The 22,202-nt window shown below is 45.1% G+C and overlaps 1 protein-coding gene across 1 annotated transcript in view; it reads left to right on the top strand.

Moving 5' to 3' along the window:
* Positions 1-22,202, top strand: part of NBEAL2 (neurobeachin like 2) — a 234,755-nt gene that overhangs the window by 82,266 nt on the left and 130,287 nt on the right. The window contains exons 2-3 of the mRNA XM_063122418.1: positions 2,930-3,018; positions 19,114-19,278. Coding sequence (XP_062978488.1) covers positions 2,930-3,018; positions 19,114-19,278 — 254 coding nt within the window. The remainder of the gene's footprint in view (positions 1-2,929; positions 3,019-19,113; positions 19,279-22,202) is intronic.

Here is a 22,202-nt window from a genome sequence, read left to right as displayed (position 1 = left end):
TCTCTCAAAATACTAGAACCTGGGGTCATACCATGAAACTGATTGGTGGGAGATCCAGGACAGATAAAAGGAAGGACTTCTTCACACAGCGCATAGTTAAATTATGGAACTCACTATCCCAAGATGTAGTGATGGCCACCAACTTGGATGGCTTTAAAAGGGGGTTGGATAAATTCCTAGAGGCGAAGGCTATCCATGGCTACTAGCCCTGATGGTTATTTATTTATTTATTTATTTATTTACATTTATATACCGCCCCACAGCCGAAGCTCTCTGGGCAGTTTACAACAATTAAAAATAGTAAACATTAAAAGTATACAAAAATGAAAAAAAAATAAAAACAGTATAAAAACAACAGTATCCATTTAAAAACAACAATTCTGGGGTCCATTAAAAACAAACTTAACATTGTTAAATGCTGTTAAAATGCCTGGGAGAAGAGAAAAGTCTTGACCTGGCGCCGAAAAGATAACAACGTTGGCGCTAGGCGAGCCTCATCGGGAAGATCATTCCACAGTCGGGGGGCAACCACTGAGAAGGCCCTCTCCCTTGTTGCCATCCTCCGAGCTTCCCTCGGAGTAGGCACTCGGAGGAGGTTATGTGGTGATGTTCAGGGCAGCCTTTCCCAAAATGTGTCTTTGTGTATTGGACGGCATTTCCCGTCATGACCAGTGGTCGGGGATGCTGGGCGTTGTACTTCAACAACTTCTGGAGACCCAAGGCTGGGAAAGGGTAGTTGAGGGTCCTTGGTCCATGTGGGTCCAGGTTTAATGACGTGGAATTGGAGCAGACCTTGCAGTGCAGCGTTTCAGAGGAGCTTAATTTGCAGCCAGGACTGGAACGGATGCCTAGGAAACATCACTCTTCGAAACCGCAGAGTTTAGCATTATGACCCACACTACTAGCCCTGATGGTTGTGTGCTATCCCCAGTATCAGAGGCAGTAAGCCTGTGTGCACCAGTTGCTGGGGAACATGGGTGGGAGGGTGCTGTTGCACCATGTCCTGCCTTCTTGGGCCAAGGCCAACAGCTGGTTGGCCGCTGTGTGAACAGAGTGCTGGACTAGATGGACCCTTGGTCTGATCCAGCCTCAGGGCTCTTCTGATGTCAAGACAGTTGTGAAGATGTTGCAGTGCAAAAACATTCTTCCTGCTTGCTTTCAGACAGGAAGGACCTATAGTTAGTAGTGGGCAACTTGAAGTCAAAAGTAGCCAGAGGTGGTGGTCAAAAATGTGGTGGCTGTGTGCCTATGGGAGTCACATATAGATCTGGAGACAGCGGGCTGGGGGAGGCCATGTTAGATCTGCGGCTGTGTTGAAGATTCGGAAGTTTAAATATTCCAAATGAAACTTGCAATTTTGATGGACTAACCCTGCACCAGCCCTGCCCCAAAATCACCACTTAAATTGTGCAATATCAACTTCTTTATAGAGAGAGACATGGGCCCTGTTTAGACAACAGGCTAAACCATGATGGTTAAGCGTTTTGAGCTGGACATTATGGCTTAGCATGTCATGAGAACCGTGACTTAGTGCGTTGTGTGAACCGTTCCTAACCATAGTGACTACATAGAATCATAGAATCATAGAATAGCAGAGTTGGAAGGGGCCTACAAGGCCGTCGAGTCCAACCCCCTGCTCAATGCAGGAATCCACCCTAAAGCATCCCTGACAGATGGTTGTCCAGCTGCCTCTCGAAGGTCTCTAGTGTGGGAGAGCCCACCACCTCCCTAGGTAACTGATTCCATTGTCGTACTGCTCTAACAGTCAAGAAGTTTTTCCTGATGTCCAGCTGGAATCTGGCTTCCTTTAACTTGAGCCCCTTATTCTGTGTCCTGCACTCTGGGAGGATTGAGAAGAGATCCTGGCCTTCCTCTGTGTGGCAACCTCACAAGTCTTTGAAGAGTGCTCTCATGTCTCCCCTCAATCTTCTCTTCTCCAGGCTAAACATGCCCAGTTCTTTCAGTCTCTCTTCATAGGGCTTTGTTTCCAGACCCCTGATCATCCTGGTTGCCCTCCTCTGAACACGCTCCAGCTTGTCTGCATCCTTGTGGAGCCCAGAACTGGACGCAATACTCTAGATGAGGCCTAACCAGGGCCGAATAGAGAGGAACCAGTACCTCACGTGATTTGGAAGCTATACTTCTATTAATGCAGCCGTATACATAACCACAGTTTACATAACCACGGTTTAAACATGCTCACTAACCACTAGCTGCAAAAGGGTTAGCGGCTTAACCGTGGCTTAGCGTGTTGTCTGAAGAGGCCCCTAGTACGGTGTGATTGTTTGCCCAGTTTGCTGCTGCACACAGTCACGGATCAGGATGCGAACTGGACGATGTCATAGATGATTGACGCTACAAGCTGTTGGTAAACAGAATTGTGTGTGTTGGTACAACCAATCGGATTTGTCTCACGATGATCACACTGCGCACGATTGAGAGCGGGAGGCAATTTTATTTATTTATTTATTTATTTATTTATTACATTTCTATACCGCCCAATAGCCGGAGCTCTCTGGGCGGTTCACAAAAATTAAAACCATTCAAAGTATAAAACAACAGTATAAAACCATAATATAAAATACAATATAAATTTTAAACAAATAAGTTAACCCTTTTGTGGTGGGTGCTGAAAAATTGTCCAAAGGAGAGGGCGTTTCTTGTTGCTGAAAGCATTTGACCCCCCCTCCCCCAAATTGTGTTTTTGCTCCGTCTTGCACAGTACAACAAGTGGTTCAGGTTAAGAGAGTTTGAAGTGGTCCCAATAACGAAGGGTTTTTTGGCCGCACTTATACAGTGCCCTCTCAGGCAGGTAAGGTTGATGAGCCGTAGCGTTCAGCTCAGGAAGAACATGAGTGCTGGAAGAGTCTTAGCTCTTCGAGACGAGGCGCTCCGCTTTCTAATCACGTCTGCTTTTCTTCCTTTCCAGAAAGACTTGGCGTACCTGCAGCAATGGTTGGAAGCGTTTGTCACAAATTTTGAGAAGATCATTGCTGTCCATTCCCTGGAACCGAGGAGGTAAGCATTTCTCCTGTGCACTTGGCCCAAGTGGGGGTGTGGGCACTTGACAAATGGAACTGGGCTTCTGTCACTTAAGGGTGACATATGAGGAGGTGACTGAATGAAAATTTATTTATTTATTTATTTATTTATTGCATTTTTATACCGCCCAATAGCCGAAGCTCTCTGGGTGGTTCACAAAAATTAAAACCATAATAAAACAACCAACATGTTAAAAGCATAATTACAAAATACAGTATAAAAAGCACAACCAGGATAAAACCATGCAGCAAAATTGATATAAGATTAAAATACAGAGTTAGAACAGTAAAATTTAAATTTAAGTTAAAATTAAGTGTTAAAATAGTGAGAGAATAAAAAGGTTTTCAGCTGGCGACAAAAGGAGTACAGTGCAGGTGCCAGGCAGACCTCTCTGGGGAGCTCGTTCCACAGCTGGGGTGCCACTGCAGAGAAGGCCCTCCTCCTGGTAGCCACCTGCCTCACTTCCTTTGGCAGGGGCTCACGGAGAAAGGCCCCTGTGGATGATCTTAAGGTCCGGGCAGGTACATATGGGAGGAGGCGTTCCTTCAAATAACCTGGCCCCAAACCGTTTAGGGCTTTGAATGTCAATACCAACACTTTGAATCAGTCCTGGACCTGGACTGGCAGCCAGTGAAGTTGTAAAAGGACTGGTGTAATGTGATCTCGCCGGCCAGTCATTTTTAGGTTAATGATCTTTTAGGTCAAATTCTAAAAATCTGTTTAGACCAGTCTTCCCCAACCTGGTATGCTGTACGTGGGTCGGACTGCTGAGGGATGCTAAGAGTTGTAATCCCACACAGCTAGAGAGCACCAGCTTGGGGAAGGTCCATTTTAGGTATTACCACCTCCACCTCTCCCCTTTCAAATCCACATCTCGATTGAGCGCAATAAAAATGAAAGTTACCTTGTCATGAAGAACACTTTGGACGTCATACAACCAAGCGAATCCCTTTGAATTCCAACGTATTTATATCGGGGGAAGAGTTAAGCACGTGCATAACACTTCCCATGTGAAATGTATGGGGACTTAAGAAGTTATTAGCGCCATCTGGAACATGTGTGTCTAGGAGTTTGTAGCTAGAAGTTACTCTTAGGGTGCAATACTATGCATACTTAAGATAGGAAAAAAAATACTACTACTACTCCCAGAATTCCCAAGCCATCATGGCTGGCTGGGGAAAGCTGGGATTGTAGGGCTTTTTTCCAGTCTAAACATGCATAGGATTGTGCCCTTAATAGCTCAGAAATGATTGTGTGGCTCACCAGTGTTCCTTCCCACATGATTTCTTGAGAACTGAATTAACCAGGATGATCAGGGGTCTGGAAACAAAGCGCTATGAAGAGAGACTGAAAGAACTGGGCATGTTTAGCCTGGAGAAGAGATGATGGACGGGAGACATGATAGCACTCTTCAAATACTTGAAAGGTTGTCCCACAGAGGAGGGCCAGGATCTCTTCTCGATCCTCCCAGAGTGCAGGACACAGAATAACGGGCTCAAGTTACAGGAAGCCAGATTCCAGCTGGGCATAAGGAAAAACTTCCTGACTGTTAGAGCAGCACGACAATGGAACCCGTGACCTAGGGAGGTGGTGGGCTCTCCCACCCTAGAGGCCTTCAAGAGGCAGCTGGGCAACCCTCTGTCAGGGATGCTTTAGGGTGGATTCCTGCATTGAGCAGGGGGTTGGACTCGATGGCCTTGTAGGCCCCTTCCAGCTCTGCTATTCCATGATTCTATGAACCAAAGGAGATAACTGGGCTTTTTCCATCCCATCCAGCAAAAAACAAACAAACAAACAGTTATCCAAACACAGGGGGTGAAAGAGAGTTGTGACAGTGTCTTGATGCCGTCCGTGTGATCAGCGCTTGGGAAAGTCTTCCATTTGCCCAATAGCCGGGCTGGTCCCGGTTTGGGCTGCTATCAAAACACGACTTAGCGGCTAGCAAGCACGGCTGCGGTTGCTGCCTTGCCTCATAAAGGCAGCTTGCTTAAGTACGCTTAAGCGTAACTATGATGTTACGCTTACTCCGGTCAAGGAAGCTCATAGCCTTGGCTTTATCTTCGACTCCTCGCTCTCCTTTATTCCTCATATTGAGGCAGTAGCTAAATCTTGTCGATTTTTCCTGTATAATATTGCCAGGATTCGATCATTTTTGTCTGTCTCTTCTGCCAAGACGCTTGTTCATGCACTGGTTATTTCACGGTTGGACTACTGCAACCTTCTTCTCTCTGGCCTTCCTTCTTCTCACATCAGTCCGTTGGTTTCTGTTCACCACTCTGCCGCAAAGATCATCTTCTTGGCTCGCCGCTCTGACCATGTTACTCCGCTTCTGAAATCTCTTCATTGGCTTCCAATTCACTTCAGAATCCAATATAAACTTCTCCTGTTAACCTTCAAAGCTTTTCACGGTCTAGCTCCTTCCTATCTCTCCTCTCTCATCTCACACTATTGCCCCGCTCGTGCTCTTCGCTCCTCTGATGCCATGTTTCTCGCCTGCCCAAGGGCCTCTACTTCCCTTGCTCGGCTTCGTCCATTTTCGTCTGCTGCCCCTTACGCCTGGAACGCTCTTCCAGAACATTTGAGAACTACAAGTTCAACCACAGCTTTTAAAGCTCAACTAAAAACTTTTCTTTTTCCTAAAGCTTTTAAAACTTGATGTTGTGCAGACTTTATACTGTTAGTTTTACCCTACCCTGTGCCTGCTTACCCTACCCTGTACCTGTTTGCATTCTCTTCCCCTCCTTATTGTTTTACTATGATTTTATTAGATTGTAAGCCTATGCGGCAGGGTCTTGCTATTTACTGTTTTACTCTGTACAGCACCATGTACATTGATGGTGCTATATAAATAAATAATAATAATAATAATAATAAGTATTCTGTTTCAGCGCGGTGCCAAAGGCTCAGGGGCACGTGCAGCTTGAAAACCATCAAAGACCATTTGTAGCAATCACTTGCCCGGAGGGCTCCCATCTTGAACAGTCTCCCCGCTGCCCGCCCCCCCCCTTTCCTATGCCCTCCGTGCCTTCCGTTAGCACAGAGGCGGCCTTCATTTCCACACTGCCGGGTTGCCACACCGAAGAGCCCTGATGCAATAACTGCTCGAGATAATCCATCTGTGGTGCTGTTTCCTGCCTCTTCGCTCCCGCCCTTCTGTATGCATTTGAGAGAGAGAGAGAGAGAGAGAGAGAGCACATTTATATCTTTTTATTTTTCCCTGTCTTGTACGTCTTCGCTGTTTTGTGCTGCAAACACCTTTTTCTAGTGGTGCATCTGCTTCCTTGCTTTATGGCAGTGTTCATGCGGATGGAGCTTGACCTGTGAGATGCTGGTGGAACTGTGGTTTGGCCTTTGGGCCGGCACGAAGAGTAGGCATGGTCAGGCACCTGCTGAGGGCCCACACCCCAGAAGGGTCCCACTGTCAAGAGCCCCGTGGGCCTGCTCCTCCCCGTCACATTGCAGCCTGCTTATTTGGCCCTGGTTATTCCTCATCTAGAGTATTGCGTCCAGTTCTGGGCTCCACAATTCAAGAAGGACGCAGACAAGCTAGAGCATGTTCAGAGGAGGGCAACCAGGATGATCAGGGGTCTGGAAACAAAGCAGGATGATCAGGGGTCTGGAAACAAAGCCCTGTGAGGAGAGACTGAAAGAACTGGGCATGTTGAGCCTGGAGAAGAGAAGGTTGAGGGGAGACTCTTCAAATACTTAAAAGATTGTCACACAGAGGAGGGCCAGGATCTCTTCTCGATCCTCCCAGAGTGCAGGACACGGAATAATGGACTCAAGTTAAAGGAAGCCAGATTCCGGCTGGACATCAGGAAAAACTTCCTGACTGTTAGAGCAGTGTGACAATGGAATCAGTTACCTAGGGAGGTTGTGGGCTCTCCCACACTAGAGGCCTTCAAGAAGCAGCTGGACAACCCTCTGTCAGGGATGCTTTAGGGTGGATTCCTGCCTTGAGCAGGGGGTTGGACTGGATGGCTTTGTAGGCCCCTTCCAACTCTGCTATTCTATGATTCTATGATCTACCTTTCGCTCTGGCCCAGGCAGTTGTGGTGGTGCAAAGGACGAGTACGAGATGCCCTTGCCTGCTTGCTCACTGAGGGCCTTGCCAGACCTGCCGGCTTACGCCAGCAGGGAGGCGGGGCCGAGGCGCGCTAACGTTAGCGCGCCTCCCCCAGGCTACCACACGGCGGACGTGTAGGGATGTTGCGTCCCTGCGGCATCCGCCATTTTTTATTTTATTTTAAAGGGTCTGGGTGCGGCCCGAAGACGGCGGACAAGGTAAGTGGTTTTTTTATGTTTTTTTTACGGGGGGGGGAGCGAAGGCTGGGAGGGTGGGTGGCACGGGGGGAGGGCGGGTGCGATCACATTGCCCGGGCGGCGCACGGCACGATCGCACCTGCCCTCCCCCCGTGCCACCCACCCTGCCACCCACCCTCCCAGCCTTCGCCCCCCCCCCCCGCCGATGGGCACAGCGCTCCTATGAGCGCTGTGCCAGGCAGGTCCGTGGCTTTTCGCGGCTCCTCGCGAGTAAGCGAGGAGCCGCGAAAAGCTGCGGAAGTCCCTAGACGTTCCCCAGCTCCGGCCTGAGGCCGGAGCTGGGGAAAAGGCGCACCATAAGCGAATTCGCTTATGGCGCGTTGGAGGAGGCCTCAGCACGGCCTGTCTCCGGATTCCCCTGTGCGTCATCTGGACGCACAGCAGGGAAGCCGGGACAGAAGGCGCGCTAAGGCCTCATCTAGGAAGGCCCTGAGTCTCTGCCTCTCAAGCAGGCAAATGGCTGCAATGATGAGGAAGAGAAGCCGTAGCAGTTGCTGACGATGGCAGTGGCAAGGATAGACAGACGGAGGTCCTGTTGGAGGTGTCTTGGCACCGGTTGGGTTCAGAGAATTTAGATCCTTCTTGCCATTGTTAATGTTCTGGTACGTAATGGAGAATTTCTGCTCCTGAAATGGCATGTGCTTGTGTTCTCTGCTTATAAACCAGGGCTATTATCTCAGCGCTGTGGCGATGTTTTTAAACTTGCTCGGGGAACGGCTCCAAAAGGCTCCAATATCGTCCATGGAATTGTCACAAAGATCTGATACCTGGCAAAAACTAAGCAGGCAGGATTTCTTTTCTCTCTGTCTGTCTTTCTTTCCTTTTTAAAAGGGCTAGACAAGTTTCTAGTCCTGGTTAGATGGAACAGCCTGCAGTACCGTTACACACTGCATTGCCCGTGCTGCTACTGCTTCACTATTGCTAATCACACTTTCTTTTTGCCTTTTCCACATGCAAGTCTGCATCACCTCGTTCTCCAAAGCACAATCCTAATGAATGTGGTCACAAATGGAGGGGTCCTTGCTATAAACCTCAGAACAATGACCCCAATTCTGGCCCACGTGGGGGTCACAATCTGGCCACGCCCCTTCCCCCAATCCCGATTGTTTGGTGGTTTCCTGACTTTTGTGCGATTTTCCTGATTCCAACTCTGACCCATATGGGGGTCGCAATCTAGCCCTCTGAGTTTTCCCAGGTGGCCATGTCCCTTCCTCCGATCCTGATTGTTTGGTGGTTTCCTGACTTTTGTGCGATTTTCCTGATTCCAACTCTGACCCATATGGGGGTCGCAATCTAGCCCTCTGAGTTTTCCCAGGTGGCCACGCCCCTTTCCCCAGTCCCAATTGTTTGGCGGTTTCCCGGCTTTTGTGCAATTTTCCTAATTCTAAAAGGTTGACATGCCTTTCCTTGGGCTTAGTTACTGGCAGTAAGAGCTTTTACCTAAGATATGCTAATATTCTTTCTATTTTGGCCTGCCCCCTGCGCTTCTGGCCTTAGCCACCACTTGAATGCAGCCCCTGAGGGCTTCTCTGAAATTGAATTCAGCCCTTGAGTTGAAAGAAATCTGACAACTCTGTGCTAACAACTCTGTGCTAACCCTGTGAATGGTTGGGGGCGGGGGCTGTTTACACAGAATATATGGCTTTTCACCATGTGTGGTTGAAAAGTGTCATACAGTATTATTATTATTATTATTATTATTATTATTATTATTATTATTATTATTTATATAGCACCATCAGTGTACATGGTGCTGTACAGAGTAAAACAGTAAATAGCAAGACCCTGCCGCATAGGCTTACAATCTAATAAAATCATAGTAAAACAATAAGGAGGGGAAGAGAATGCAAACAGGTACAGGGTAAAGCAAAGAATCCCTTTTTAGAAAATGCTTGTATCTATTTGGAAGTTAATGAAGATCTCCAAGGATCTTTATTGTGTGTGTGTGGTTGTGTGCATGTTTGTATTTTTTATTATTCTTTTATTATTAAAGTCATACATCGTCAGACAGATAAAAGTTATTTTGCTAATTAAATACGCTCAGAACGATTGTTGGAGTAAATAACAAAAGGAGCCCATCTCTGCAACAATTCATTATGATTTCTGTTTTCATCCCAGGGGATGATAATCCCGTTAATTTGTCCACTTCCATGGCCGTTCTGCGGCACACAGTGGTCCATTAAATTTCCAGTGCTTTGCAACACCATGCTGAGCACCCACTTACAGGTTTTAATAAGAACTTTTCCATTCTGTGCCCGTGATTCGTGCACCACATGTTGACACAAGTGCGGTGTGTCCTCTTTTGTAGCACATGTTGTTCAAGCTAGAGGGGAATGCAAGCCAAGTTTAAGGAAGTTTATTTATTTATTTATTACATTTCTATACCGGCCAATAGCCGGAGCTCTCTGGGCGGTTCACAAAAATTAAAAACATTCGAAGTATAAAACAACAGTATAAAACCATAATAACCATCCCTGACCATCTGTCAGGGATGCTTTAGGGTGGATTCCTGCATTGAGCAGGGGGTTGGACTCGATGGCCTTGTAGGCCCCTTCCAACTCTGCTATTCTATGATTCTATGAATATAAAATACAATATAAAAGCTCAACCAGATAAAAACAGCAGCAATGCAAAACTACAAATTTAAAACACCAAGTTAAAATTTATTTATAGACTGTTAAAATGCTGTGAGAATAAAAAGGTCTTCACCTAGCGTCCAAAGGCATATAATGTAGGTGCCAAGTGAACCTCCTTAAGGAGCTCATTCCACAGCCGGGGAGCCACAGCAGAGAAGGCCCTCCTCCTGGTAGCCACCTGCCTCACTTCCTTTGGAAGTTGGCTCCAGTGAATGATATTCCCCAATAACCTGCTCTAGGGCAGTATATAAAACCTGGCATTATTCAGCCCATGGAGGACTGAACTGGCCATCCTTGATCTAAAGCATTCTAGAAAGTTGGTCATCTGTGTTACCTTGAAAATTCCAAGGAAGGAAAAGCCAAATTGTGCTAAGCCTTCCTAAAGGGCGAAAAGTGTGGGGGGGGGGGAACCCAACATCTGATACAACCTATCCTGTGCCCTGGGGTGGGCAACTTGTAGCCCTTCCAGATGTTTCGGCCTACAACTCACATCATCTCTCACCATTGTCTATGCTGGTTAAGGCTGATAAGAGTTGTAGGTCAAAACGTCTGGAGGACTACAAGTTCTTCAGTGGTTTCTGGTGGATCCAGCAGCTAAGTCTAGGACAAGCACAGCAACTTGTTGGCTTCCAGATGTGTTGTCCTACATGTTGCCCACACTTTCCCTATGCCCTGATGTTACATTTTCCTGCTCCTGATGTTATCATGTTACCAATGGGGAAAACATACAGGGAGCATGTTACATTTTTTTTAAACAAATCAAGTTTTTATTGTGAGTTTTATGTATGCACGTTACAAAGACTCTTATTTGCCTGCTGCCTCAGTTTGCCTGTGTGTGAAATGGGCTTCTTCCTTTCTCACCTCCCCTTACTTCAATAAGTGGGCTCTGCCACAAATTGCTTTCTCTGTGTTATTCTGGAGAGGTTTCTGTGAGGGAGGTGACCCCCTTGGCTTTGCCTCCAGTGAACTCACTTTCTGCCCCACCAATTAGGGTTAGGTAACTGAGGTTTGGGGTGGGGGGCACTCATAACTGCGTCACACTTAAAAAAACTCTGATGCCTAAACTTATTCTTGGCAGTTCTCCAAATTATACTCCAGCACCATCAGCCAGCCAGCTAGAAGAACACCCTTGGAAGAATTACTCTAATTATTCCATGGATCTCTTCCTTTTTTTCTCATTATAGTAGGCCAGGAAAAATGAGAGGGGGATGAAAAATTAATCTGTACCTCCTCCCCATCTTCCTTTTTTCTCCTCAGAGAATTAGGACAGGAATGGGGAGTGGAGAGAATCTACTCACAGTGCAAGCCTATGAATGTTTACTCATCAATTAATCCCACCATATTCAATGCCTCTTATTTCTTTTATTACATATTACAAAGGCAGTGTAATTAAAAAAAAACCCACCCAGCTTCATAAGGAGCATCATCTTCAAAAACATTGTCTTTTGGATCTTTAGACTACTACTTCACAAGCTGAACAAAATGCATGAAAAGGTCTGATGTCACAGATGCACTGGATTCCTCAGAAAGACTAACTGAACCAGAATGTGACTGGTCTGATGCCACAAAAGCACTGGGTTCCTCAGAAAGACTAACTGAACCAGAACGTGACTGGTCAGATGTCACAGAAGCATGGGGTTCCTTGGAAAGACTAACTGAACCAGAACTTGACAGGGAGGAGGAATTATCTGGCAATAGTAGTGAGTCTGATATTTCTGAAATAGATAATTCTGAAGACAAAGGTGTTTCAGAGATGCCAGATGCTGGTTTAGGGATTGAGTTAATGCCTCCCTTTGTTTTTGTTTTTAAAAGTTACCTGGTCCAATTAACATTGCACAGTCTCAAGAAGAAAGTCCAATTCAGCCAGCGCTAAAAAGTTATCCATCAACAAAATTTGGCCAATTGTCGTGGAGTCATTTCAACCCAGCATGGTACAAATGCTATTCTTGGTTAGAATACAGTGTAATAATGCAAAATGCTGTGTTATGCTTTGCTTGTTGCCATTTCTCTGGAAAAGATCCCTGCACTGCTGAAAATCCATTTACTCAGAGAGGGTACAACTGGGAAAAAAGCTATTGCTAATGATTCAGGATTGAAGCTGCATAACAGAAGCACAGTCCACAAAGCCTGTAAGGTGGCATGGGAGAGTTACAAACAAACACAGAAATCCATAGGACGCTCAGTTTTAGTGCAGTTAAGTGATGCTCATCAAGAACTTATCAAAGAAAATTGGCATTATATAACCACTCTGACAGAAATTCTTTTGCTCACTGCTGTACAAAACATTGCTCGGCGTGGACATTGGGAAAGTGAGACAAGTGATAACAGGGGAAATGTTCTTGAACTCTTGCATTTAGTCGCAAAACGTGATCCCAGAATCCAGTCTAAAATAGATACTCTTCCTTTCAATGCAAAGTGCACACATCCTTCCATTTAGATAACTGGCAAATAGAGGGAGAAAACGTGGAGGCAGTGACAGACTTTGTATTTCTGGGCGCAAAGATTACTGCAGACGCTGACTGCAGCCAGGAAATCAGAAGACGTTGACTTCTTGGGAGGAGAGCAATGACAAATCTCGATAAAATAGTGAAGAGCAGAGACACCACACTGACAACAAAGGTCCGCATAGTTAAAGCAATGGTATTCCCCGTAGTAACCTATGGCTGCGAGAGCTGGACCATAAGGAAGGCTGAGCGAAGGAAGATAGATGCTTTTGAACTGTGGTGTTGGAGGAAAATGCTGAGAGTGCCTTGGACTGCAAGAAGATCAAACCAGTCCATACTCCAGGAAATAAAGCCAGACTGCTCACTTGAGGGAATGGTATTAAAGGCAAAACTGAAGTAGTACTTTGGCCACATAATAAGAAGACAGGAGACCCTGGAGAAGAGGCTGATGCTAGGGAAAGTGGAAGGCAAGAGGAAGAGGGGCCGACCAAGGGCAAGACGGATGGATGATATTCTGGAGGTGACAGACTTGACCTTGGGGGAGCTAGGGGTGGCGACGGCCGACAGAAAGCTCTGGCGTGGGCTGGTCCATGAAGTCACGAAGAGTCGGAAGCGACTGAACGAATAAACAACAAATTATGAGCAGAATGGGTCTGGAGTCAATTTCTCACGAAGTGAAGGAAGCTGGCTGCTTTGCATTAATTGATGATGAAACTTAGGACGTACGTACGCAGGAACAAATGTCAGTAGTTCTCTGTTATTGCTACAATGGCAATATATATGAACGTTTTGTTGGTTTCCATCCATGCCGTTCACTGAATGCTCCTTCACTACTGAGTTACATAAAGGAAATCTTAGCATGTTGCGGCATAGATATCGAGAACTCCATAGCACAAACATATGATGGTGACAATGTAATGAGTGGAAAACTAAATGTGGCGTAGGCACTACTCCTGAAAGAGGTGCCACAAGCCATCTATGTTCATTGTTTCAACCACAGCCTGAACTTAATTATTGTTGATGTATGTAGAAAAATTGATGTTGTTGCAAACTTCTTTAATCAAGGAATAGAATTATTGAATTAAAAAGATTGTCAGACACTCACTAGGTGTGTCAGATGGCATCGTGTCTAGCTGTTAAGCCAACACTTCCTGCAATTCTATTGCTTCTGAATATAATCAGCAATGAATCAAATTCTGAAAGAAGTGTAGAGGCTTGTGGCATTCTAAATCAAACAGATTTTGGCTTTGTGTTTTGCCTGAATCTTTTTAATGAAGTGCTTCTTGAACTAAAAGTGGTATCAGATTATTTGCAAAAATCCGATCTTGATGCGGCTCAAGCATGTGTCCTTGTTAATTCTCTGATTGATAAATTGCAAGATCTCAGAGATCAGGAGGGGGAAATCCATAAAATTATGGCAGATGCAAAGATGTTTGCAGAAGAAAATTCAATCAAAATGCAAAATAAAGAAAAGAGACTCTGCTGTATTCCAAAACAATTTCAAAACTATGTTACTGAATTAAAAACAGTGAAAAGTGTTGATCCAAAAACTGAGCATGATTTTAGAATTAAGGTGATCCTTCCTGTTGTTGATTGCACTATTAGTGAATTTCAGTGAAGACTTACAGACGATTGCAATGTTTTGAATGGGGATAGTGCTTTCAATCCCAAGTGCTGTTACTTCCTTGATCCAGAAAAACTCAGACCATCTGCAAGTCCTTACAGAAGTGACATGGATGGATTTGAAGCAGAACTCAGACTTTTCCCCAGAGTTCTAGAGAGGTATGAACGAGAAAGACAAATAAAAATTGGCAGAGTGAACCAAGTGCTTCCTCTTCCTGAAGAACTGAAACTGTCTTTCAGTGAACTCCACAGTGCGTGTACCATAGCCATTACAATACCTCCAACAAGTGCTGGACATGGACAAACAATTTCATCTCTGCGGCAAATTAAGACGGACCTTGAAACTGTTGTCAATCGTTTTGCAAGCGTGCATAAGAATCGGCGCATTCAACTTCTTTAGATCTACATACTTCTCCATTCCCTCTCAGTGAGTGACAATCAGTCGGCGATGGCTATAATTCAGATACACAACAACATACATTGGGATTCCTAGGTGTACAGGGCCCATGTGTCTCAGTTTGCTCTTACTTTCCTCACTGCCGTGTTTCTCAGAAAGCTCCTGCTTCCGATGGGAGACAAATGACGAGGCCTGCTAGGTAATTCACAAAGCTTTTATTAAGCAGCAAACATCACTTCTACCTGAAGTGAGTCTAATCTCTTGGAAACTTCCCCCTAGGCAAAACTATGCAAACTAAGCGAGACAATTGTCCGACCAAGGAGAACAGGAAGACCCTTCCCAAACGCTCATAACTTCAGAGAGCCTGGTGTGGAGGCAGGTTCTGGCACAATCCTAGTCGGACCGACTTTCTCACGCCTTCCTTCCGCTCTGTGCATTTTATCTTCCGGCAGACCCTAGCATCAGCTAGCTTGTCAGGGCACTCTCCTCTGGAAGAAAGCTCAGTTCCCACTGAGTGTGTAGGATTTGGCCTTGAGGAGATAAGCTCTGGAGAGGGCTGACTCCCGGCTGGGGAATTGCCCGTAAGAGGTCCTCCCCCACTGGTATAGGCTGGCTGGTGTTTGGCACCACCTCCTTTCCAAATCTGATTCTGATTGATTACCTGAAACACCTTCTCCCAAAACAGGGGCAGTAGGATTAGACATGACACTTACACTAAGAGTCTACCTTCCTGGTTCTGTTTGCACTGGTTGAAAAGTAACTGTTTTCTAAAGAAAGTGTTCTGTCTGTTTTATCTGTATGTCAAGAAAATGCTTATATACTGACTATCTTGTTTGAAAGCCTTTTTCCTCCCTGCAATTTGAATTTATCTAATACATGCTATATAAAAAAACAACCCTAAATTAATAAATATATGATTTATTTCAGAATATATTGTTAGGATGGCAGTTATAGTGTGAGATATACCATTGTTTTTCTTCAGAGACCTTAACCTATGGGGCACAGCCTGCCCACCTAGAAATATACTTTGCCCTGAATTTTTTTCTAGTGCCACCACTGGATCAGACCTGTTGCTCCTCTTCTTGTGGGTCAGGCAAATCTCTTGACTCCCCTCTCTTCTACTCTGCAATCCCGCTAAAACAGAAGACGAGATTTTGAAAGCAAGGGATAGAATCATAGAATAGTAGAGTTGGAAGGTGCCTCTAAGGCCATCTAGTCCAATCCCCTGCTCAATGCAGGAATCCACCCTAAAGCATCCCTGACAGATGGTTGTCCAGCTGCCTTTTGAAGGCCTCTAGTGTGGGAGAGCCCACAACCTCCCTAGGTCACTGGTTCCATTGTTGTACTGCTCTAACAGTCAGGAAGTTTTTCCTGCTGTCCAGCCGGAATCTGACTTCCTGTAACTTGAGCCCGTTATTCCGTGTCCTGCACTCTGGGAGGATCGAGAAGAGATCCTGGCCCTCCTCTGTGTGACAACCTTTTAAGTCTTTGAAGAGTGCTATCATGTCTCCCCTCAATCTTCTCTTCTCCAGGCTAAACATGCCCAGTTCTATCTGGGAGTAGATTGTATTGTAATTTGTGTAGAATATTTTATGGAGATACGTAGGGACATAAGAATTGTGTTAAATCCCTTTCATCTGCGTTTCATGGTGTCATGATTCTAAGTTCTCCCACTGAGACGTGAGACAATAAAGAAGTCTGTGCTGCAGTCCACAAAGCTTTATTGAATGAATAGACACCTCTTCGTACCTGAAGGAGGTGTGAATGCTAGGACCTATCCTCTAAGCTTCATTAGCCTAACAAAGCAGAGGGGTTGCCTATCAACTAAATGGACAGTTTCCCCGCTATGCCTAATAGGCTTTTACAATCCCTCCTTCAGGGAGGGTCTGTAAGTTATAAGCTCTGGTGTGCCATTGGGACTCCTTTAGGGCAGTAGTTGTTCCCAGACAGAAAATATGTCTCTTGGCTCTTTTTAGGTAGGCCTTATCCAATCCCAGCCCCATGTCAATAAATGATGGACAATATTTAAGCTTCTTGTAGCCAACATTGGTCTGAAGCTGTTTATAGCCAATCACAAGTGTGCTTGCAACATGCACTCTTACATGGAAGAGGGATCCAGAGCATCACTCGAGCATTTTCACAGAGTTGTCAGCTGTGGGCTGCTCCCGCCCTCCCATCTTTGGGGTGCGATTGCACTAAGACTGAAGGTTTGATCCAAATCTGCACTGGATCAACTGCACCGATGGAAGTGGGCTTCCCTGCCCCCTCCTTCCCTCTCTAAGGCTACCACAATTAGTTGCCAAGGCTCTCATTGCTAGGTCAGGAGGTGGACCTCCAACACAACGTTGTACCACCCTCAAATGCTTTGTTCATGTCATTGTCATATAGTCTATATAGTGCTCTAAAGAGTTGATTATGTAACAAGTCTCCTCCGGGTGCCTACTCCGAGAGAGGCTCGGAGTGTGGCAACGAGGGACAGGGCCTTTTCGGTGGTGGCCCCCTATTAGGCATAGTGGGGAAACTGTCCATTTAGTTGATAGGCAACCCCTCTGCTTTGTTAGGCTAATGAAGCTTAGAGGATAGGTCCTAGCGTTCACACCTCCTGCAGGTACGAAACGGTGTCTATTCATTCAATAAAGCTTTGTGGACTGCAGCACAGACCTCTTTATTGTCTCACGTCTCAGTGGGAGAACTTAGAATCATGACACCATGAAACGCAGATGAAAGGGATTTAACACAATTCTTACGTCCTCTCCAGCCCGCCGAAAATGCTATCAGAGAGGCAGGAGAACTTGTTGAATTAAGTGGGGGAGAATCTCCAAAATTTGAGCCTTTTATCACGTGGAAGGTCCTTTCCTCTCGCTGATGGCAGATCCTGGATTCAACCTCCAAAGCCAACTTGCGGGCGTGTTTTGTGCCTCTCCCACAAAAATGTGGCTGCAAGAATTCTATAGTTATACATACAGTAGAACTGCATTATTCTGACAGCAACTCTGCTTCTTTGTCTAAAACAAACACCCTGCTTATCGTGCACCGAGGAAGTGGGCATCACGGTACAATAATGTTAGAAGGTGTGTAACTCCCTCCACCATCACCTCTATCATGATGCTGCTCAGTGACTTTGTAGTGTTTGTTTCTGACAATTCTGTTTTGCAAGTGGAAGGAAGTGAGTGCTTCTTTTAGCTTCCTCGAATTATTTCCTTTCTTGTAGTTCTTCTTGATCTGAAGATTTTCTTTTTAATGTGGTAAGCGGTATATAAATCTTTTAAATAAAGCAATAAACAGAGATGCCCTCTATGTGTTTGTTAATTACATTTGTGTCTGGTCCTCTTTCCAAGGCACTTTGGGTTTTCCAATACCCTCACAATAACTCTGTGAAGTAGGCTAGGCTGAGTAGGCAAGAGTAACTTGCCCAGGGTAATCACTGAGCCTTGCAGCCAAGCTAATTTTATCCATGCAACTTTAGAAGTGAGTGCTCTTCTTAAGGTTCAGGATATCCACTTCAAAAAGGGTATTGTAGAGTTGGAAACGTGCAGAAAAGAGCAACCAAAAGGATCAGGGGGCTGGAACAACTCCCCTGTGAGGAAACGTTACGAAGTCTTGGACTGATTAGCGTAAAGAAAAGGTGAATATGGGAAAGCAAACAGTTATGCCTGGTGCAGAGGAAGTGGAGATGGAGACTTTTTTCTTCCATCTCCTCTAGTGTTAGAACCCAATGGGGTCATCCTATAAAACTGAATAGTGAGAAATTCAGGACAGATGAAAGTATTGCGTCCAGTTCTGGGCACCACACTTCAAGAAGGACGCAGACAAGCTGGAGCGTGTCCAGAGGAGGGCAACGATGACGATCAGGGGTCTGGAAAGAAAGCCCTATGAAGAGAGACTGAAAGAACTGGGCATGTTTAGCCTGGAGAAGAGAAGATTGAGGGGAGACATGAGAGCACTCTTCAAAGACTTAAAAGGTTATCACACAGAGGAGGGCCAGGATCTCTTCTCGATCCTCCCAGAGTGCAGGACACGGAATAACGGGCTCAAGTTAAAGGAAGCCAGATTCTGGTTAGACATCAGGAAAAACGTCCTGACTGTTAGAGCAGTACGACAATGGAACCAGTTACCTAGGGAGGCGGTGGGCTCTCCCACACTAGAGGCCTTCAAGAGGCAGCTGGACAACCCTCTGTCAGGGATGCTTTAGGGTGGATTCCTGCAATGCGCAGGGGGTTGGACTCGAAGGCCTTATAGGCCCCTTCCAACTCTATGATTCTATGAAGTACTTCTTTACATGGTGCATAGAAACTATGGAATTCGCTAATGCAAGATGTAGTGATGGCCAACAATTTGGATGCCTTTAAAAGGGGGATTAGAAAAATTCATAGAGGGTAAGGCTATCAATGGGCTACTAGTCCTGAGGGCTAGTATCAGAGACAGTATGCTTCTGTATCCTACTTGCTGGTAACACACGAGAGAGAGAGAGAGAGAGAGAGAGAGAGAAGGTGCTGTTGCACTCAGGTCCTACTTGTGGGTATCCCACTTTCAGCTGGTCAGCCACTGTGTGGACAGAATGCTGGACCACGTAGGCCATGGCTCTTCTTATGTTCTTCTGTGGTGGAGAATTTACACACTGATCTCATTTCTTTGTTCCCCCTTGCAGGCCGGAGGACTCCGTCTCTGAGATTCCACTGCTGCCCCGTGATGTCCTCCATGTCCTTACCCAACAGCTGTCATACTGTGTTTCCCAAATCTCCCGTCAAGAGGTGGCTGAGGCAGGCCTCAGTCAGGCTCTCTTGCTTGTCAAGTTCTTCATCATTATTTGCAGGTAAGTGCTTCATCATTTTCATTTTCAACGGGTGTTCTTTTCGGAGTCCGTCTCGGGCTGATTTTCTCATCTTTTGGTGGCAGTGCCGTCATTTACAGCACCGATTTCACACAGTGAACATTCGTGTGATTCTGTTCTCACACGAGGGGAATCAGCATTTAACATCTCAAGGAAATGATATTTCCTGCCAGGTGTGAAAACACTGCCTCTCCCACGTGAGGGCTGCGTTCAGATCACTCTGCACATGAAACTGGTGCTGTAATCGATTTTGTTTGGAAATATAACGTGAAAACCTTACTGGTAAGCCCTTTCTGCCTCCCCTTTTGACTAGATGAGGTATTGTTGCATAAGCTTCTGATCTTATTTCCCCCTGTTTGAATTCTGAGAATGTGGCTTAAGGGAGCACTTTGAAGATCTCTCCAGATGTTCAGCATTTTGTTACTTGTGAATGGCGAGACGTGAATCCTGAGAGCTGTCTGAGGTGGTGAGGTAGACCCTTGGGAGCATTACCCGATGCAAACCTTGAGTATGTTGGAAGTTGTCTGGAGAGCCGTCTTTTAAACAAATGAACTATTTCAGTGTAACCTCCCTGAGCCCAGGGAATAGTTCATGGTATGTTAATATTACAATAAATAACCTCTTGATCTAGCAGTGGAAATGAGGCTAGCGGTTCCTAGAAGGTGCAAGATGTTGTCATATTGCTAGCCATCAGGAAGGTTACGAAAGAAGGAAGTTTACAAAATGTGGAGGGCTCTTCAGCATTGTATTTGAGTTTGTTGTCTGTTAATCAACAATGATCCCTTTTGTTCTTTGGGTATTTCTTTCCTGATTGTGAATTCTTAGTTGTGGCACTCCTCAAAGTAAATGAAAATGTCCGTTTGTGATATTTCAGTATGCGTACATGTTTTGATAGGAATAAACTGATAAAACCGACATTATTTCCAAAGTAAATCTTTGTGAACTGCTTTGGCCTTCTTCTTTTTTTATAGCATCCTGCTAACACAATGGGACAGTGCACAAAAAGAACATGGATCCCAATTTCAGTAAAATTCTACTTCACCTTACTCTCTCATTCCAAAAACATTTCCATATACAAAGTGTACAAGCAACTCTACACACACACACACACACACACACAAGTTCTAAAACAATTTCAGGGATTATAGTTGGGGTGGTGAGACTCTCATCCTATCTTTTGAAATGATTCTGGCTGGAGGAGACTTCCCTATAGTTTTGGGGGAGTATTTGCATTAGGCTGTAAGAAGTGGATGTAATAGTGGGAGCTGAAAGGAGGGCATAATGCTTGGACTCTGCAAAGATCTGGATCGGGCCCTTTCTAGGTGGAGTACAAGTTAATCTATGTTCTGCAACATATTTATTATTTATTTATTACACTTATATACCACCCCCGTAGCCAGAGCTCTCTGGGCAGTTTACAGAAATTCTAAAATTGAGATAAAAACGAGTATACAAAATTTAAAATTCTAAAACTCAGAACATACATACATAAAGCATTAAAAACCGTTAAAAAGCTAAACATGTGGGTAATTAAGATGTGCTGCCATATGCCTGGGCAAAGAGGAAAGCCTTAACCTGGCGCCGGAAAGATAGCAGCGTTGGCGCTAAGCGAGCCTCGTCAGGGAGATCGTTCCACAGTCTGGGGGCCACCACTGAAAAGGCCCTGTCCCTCGTTGCCACACTCCAAGCCTCTCTCGGAGTAGGCACCCGGAGGAGACTTGTTACATAATCAACTCTTTAGAGCACTATATAGACTATATGACAATGACATGAACAAAGCATTCGAGGGTGGTACAACGTTGTGTTGGAGGTCCACCTCCTGACCTAGCAATGAGAGCCTTGGCAACTAATTGTGGTAGCCTTAGAGAGGCCTGCTTCATACCCAAACCCCGCTATTTAAAAGGAACTTTAATTTATTCTAGAATGCTGTGGTTCCACAGGTCCCAATTTCACCGAGGGCCGAGACAGACATTACTTTAAATGTGTGTCTAGCAACTATGTCTTTTTTCATCTTTTACTTTATTGGATTTTAACAATGTTATTGTTTTCTACAAAGAAATAGAAAAAAAAAAAAAGCAAAGAAAGAAAGCATAACAGAACATCACACACTAAACTCACAATATAGTACACTACATCTAATAAAAACACATATAAAAAACATATAAGGCCATATTGCATTTGAGGCAATCTTCATGTCACACATATGGGCTATCAATAACTTCACTTTAGCCAGCCCAGTGTTATGTAAAGACCACAGGTTATATGTAAAAACCACAGACAAATACATCATTCTTTTGCAACTCTTGTATATACTCTATCATAGAATCATAGAATAGCAGAGTTGGAAGGGGCCTACAAGGCCATCCAGTCCAACCCCCTGCTCAATGCAGGAATCCACCCTAAAGCATCCCTGACAGAGGGTTGTCCAGCTGCCTCTTGAATGCTTTTCAAGAGGTTTCCTATCCAATACGAACGAGGTTGTTGATTTTTCTCTTACTAATGCCATATGTTTGGCCATTTCCACCAACTGCAAAACCTTAAGCAACCATTCCTCCGTTGATGGCACGTGTGTATTTTTCCAGTGTTGCGCATAGAGTAGTCTGTCAGCTGTTGTTGTGTACAAAAACAACGTTCCTCCTTTTTCTTTAAGTTGATCATCCATAAGCCCCAGCAAAAATGCTTCTGGTTTCATTTGTATATTTGCCTTTAATATTTTTTGCATCGACAAGTGAATCTGAGTCCAAAAAGATTTTGCTTTTTTACAAAGAATCATAGAATAGCAGAGTTGGAAGGGGCCTACAAGGCCATCGAGTCCAACCCCCTGCTCAATGCAGGAATGACCGCCATCTTTTACTCTAGACTAGGTGCAGCCCCCCACCCCAATCTGGATAGGGACCCTAGTGTGT

The sequence above is a fragment of the Elgaria multicarinata genome, chromosome 1 (genome assembly GCF_023053635.1).
Source record: "Elgaria multicarinata webbii isolate HBS135686 ecotype San Diego chromosome 1, rElgMul1.1.pri, whole genome shotgun sequence".
Lineage (NCBI taxonomy): Eukaryota > Metazoa > Chordata > Lepidosauria > Squamata > Anguidae > Elgaria > Elgaria multicarinata.
The sequence above is the reverse complement of the archived record's forward strand: the minus strand, read 5'-3'. Positions and strand labels throughout refer to the sequence as shown.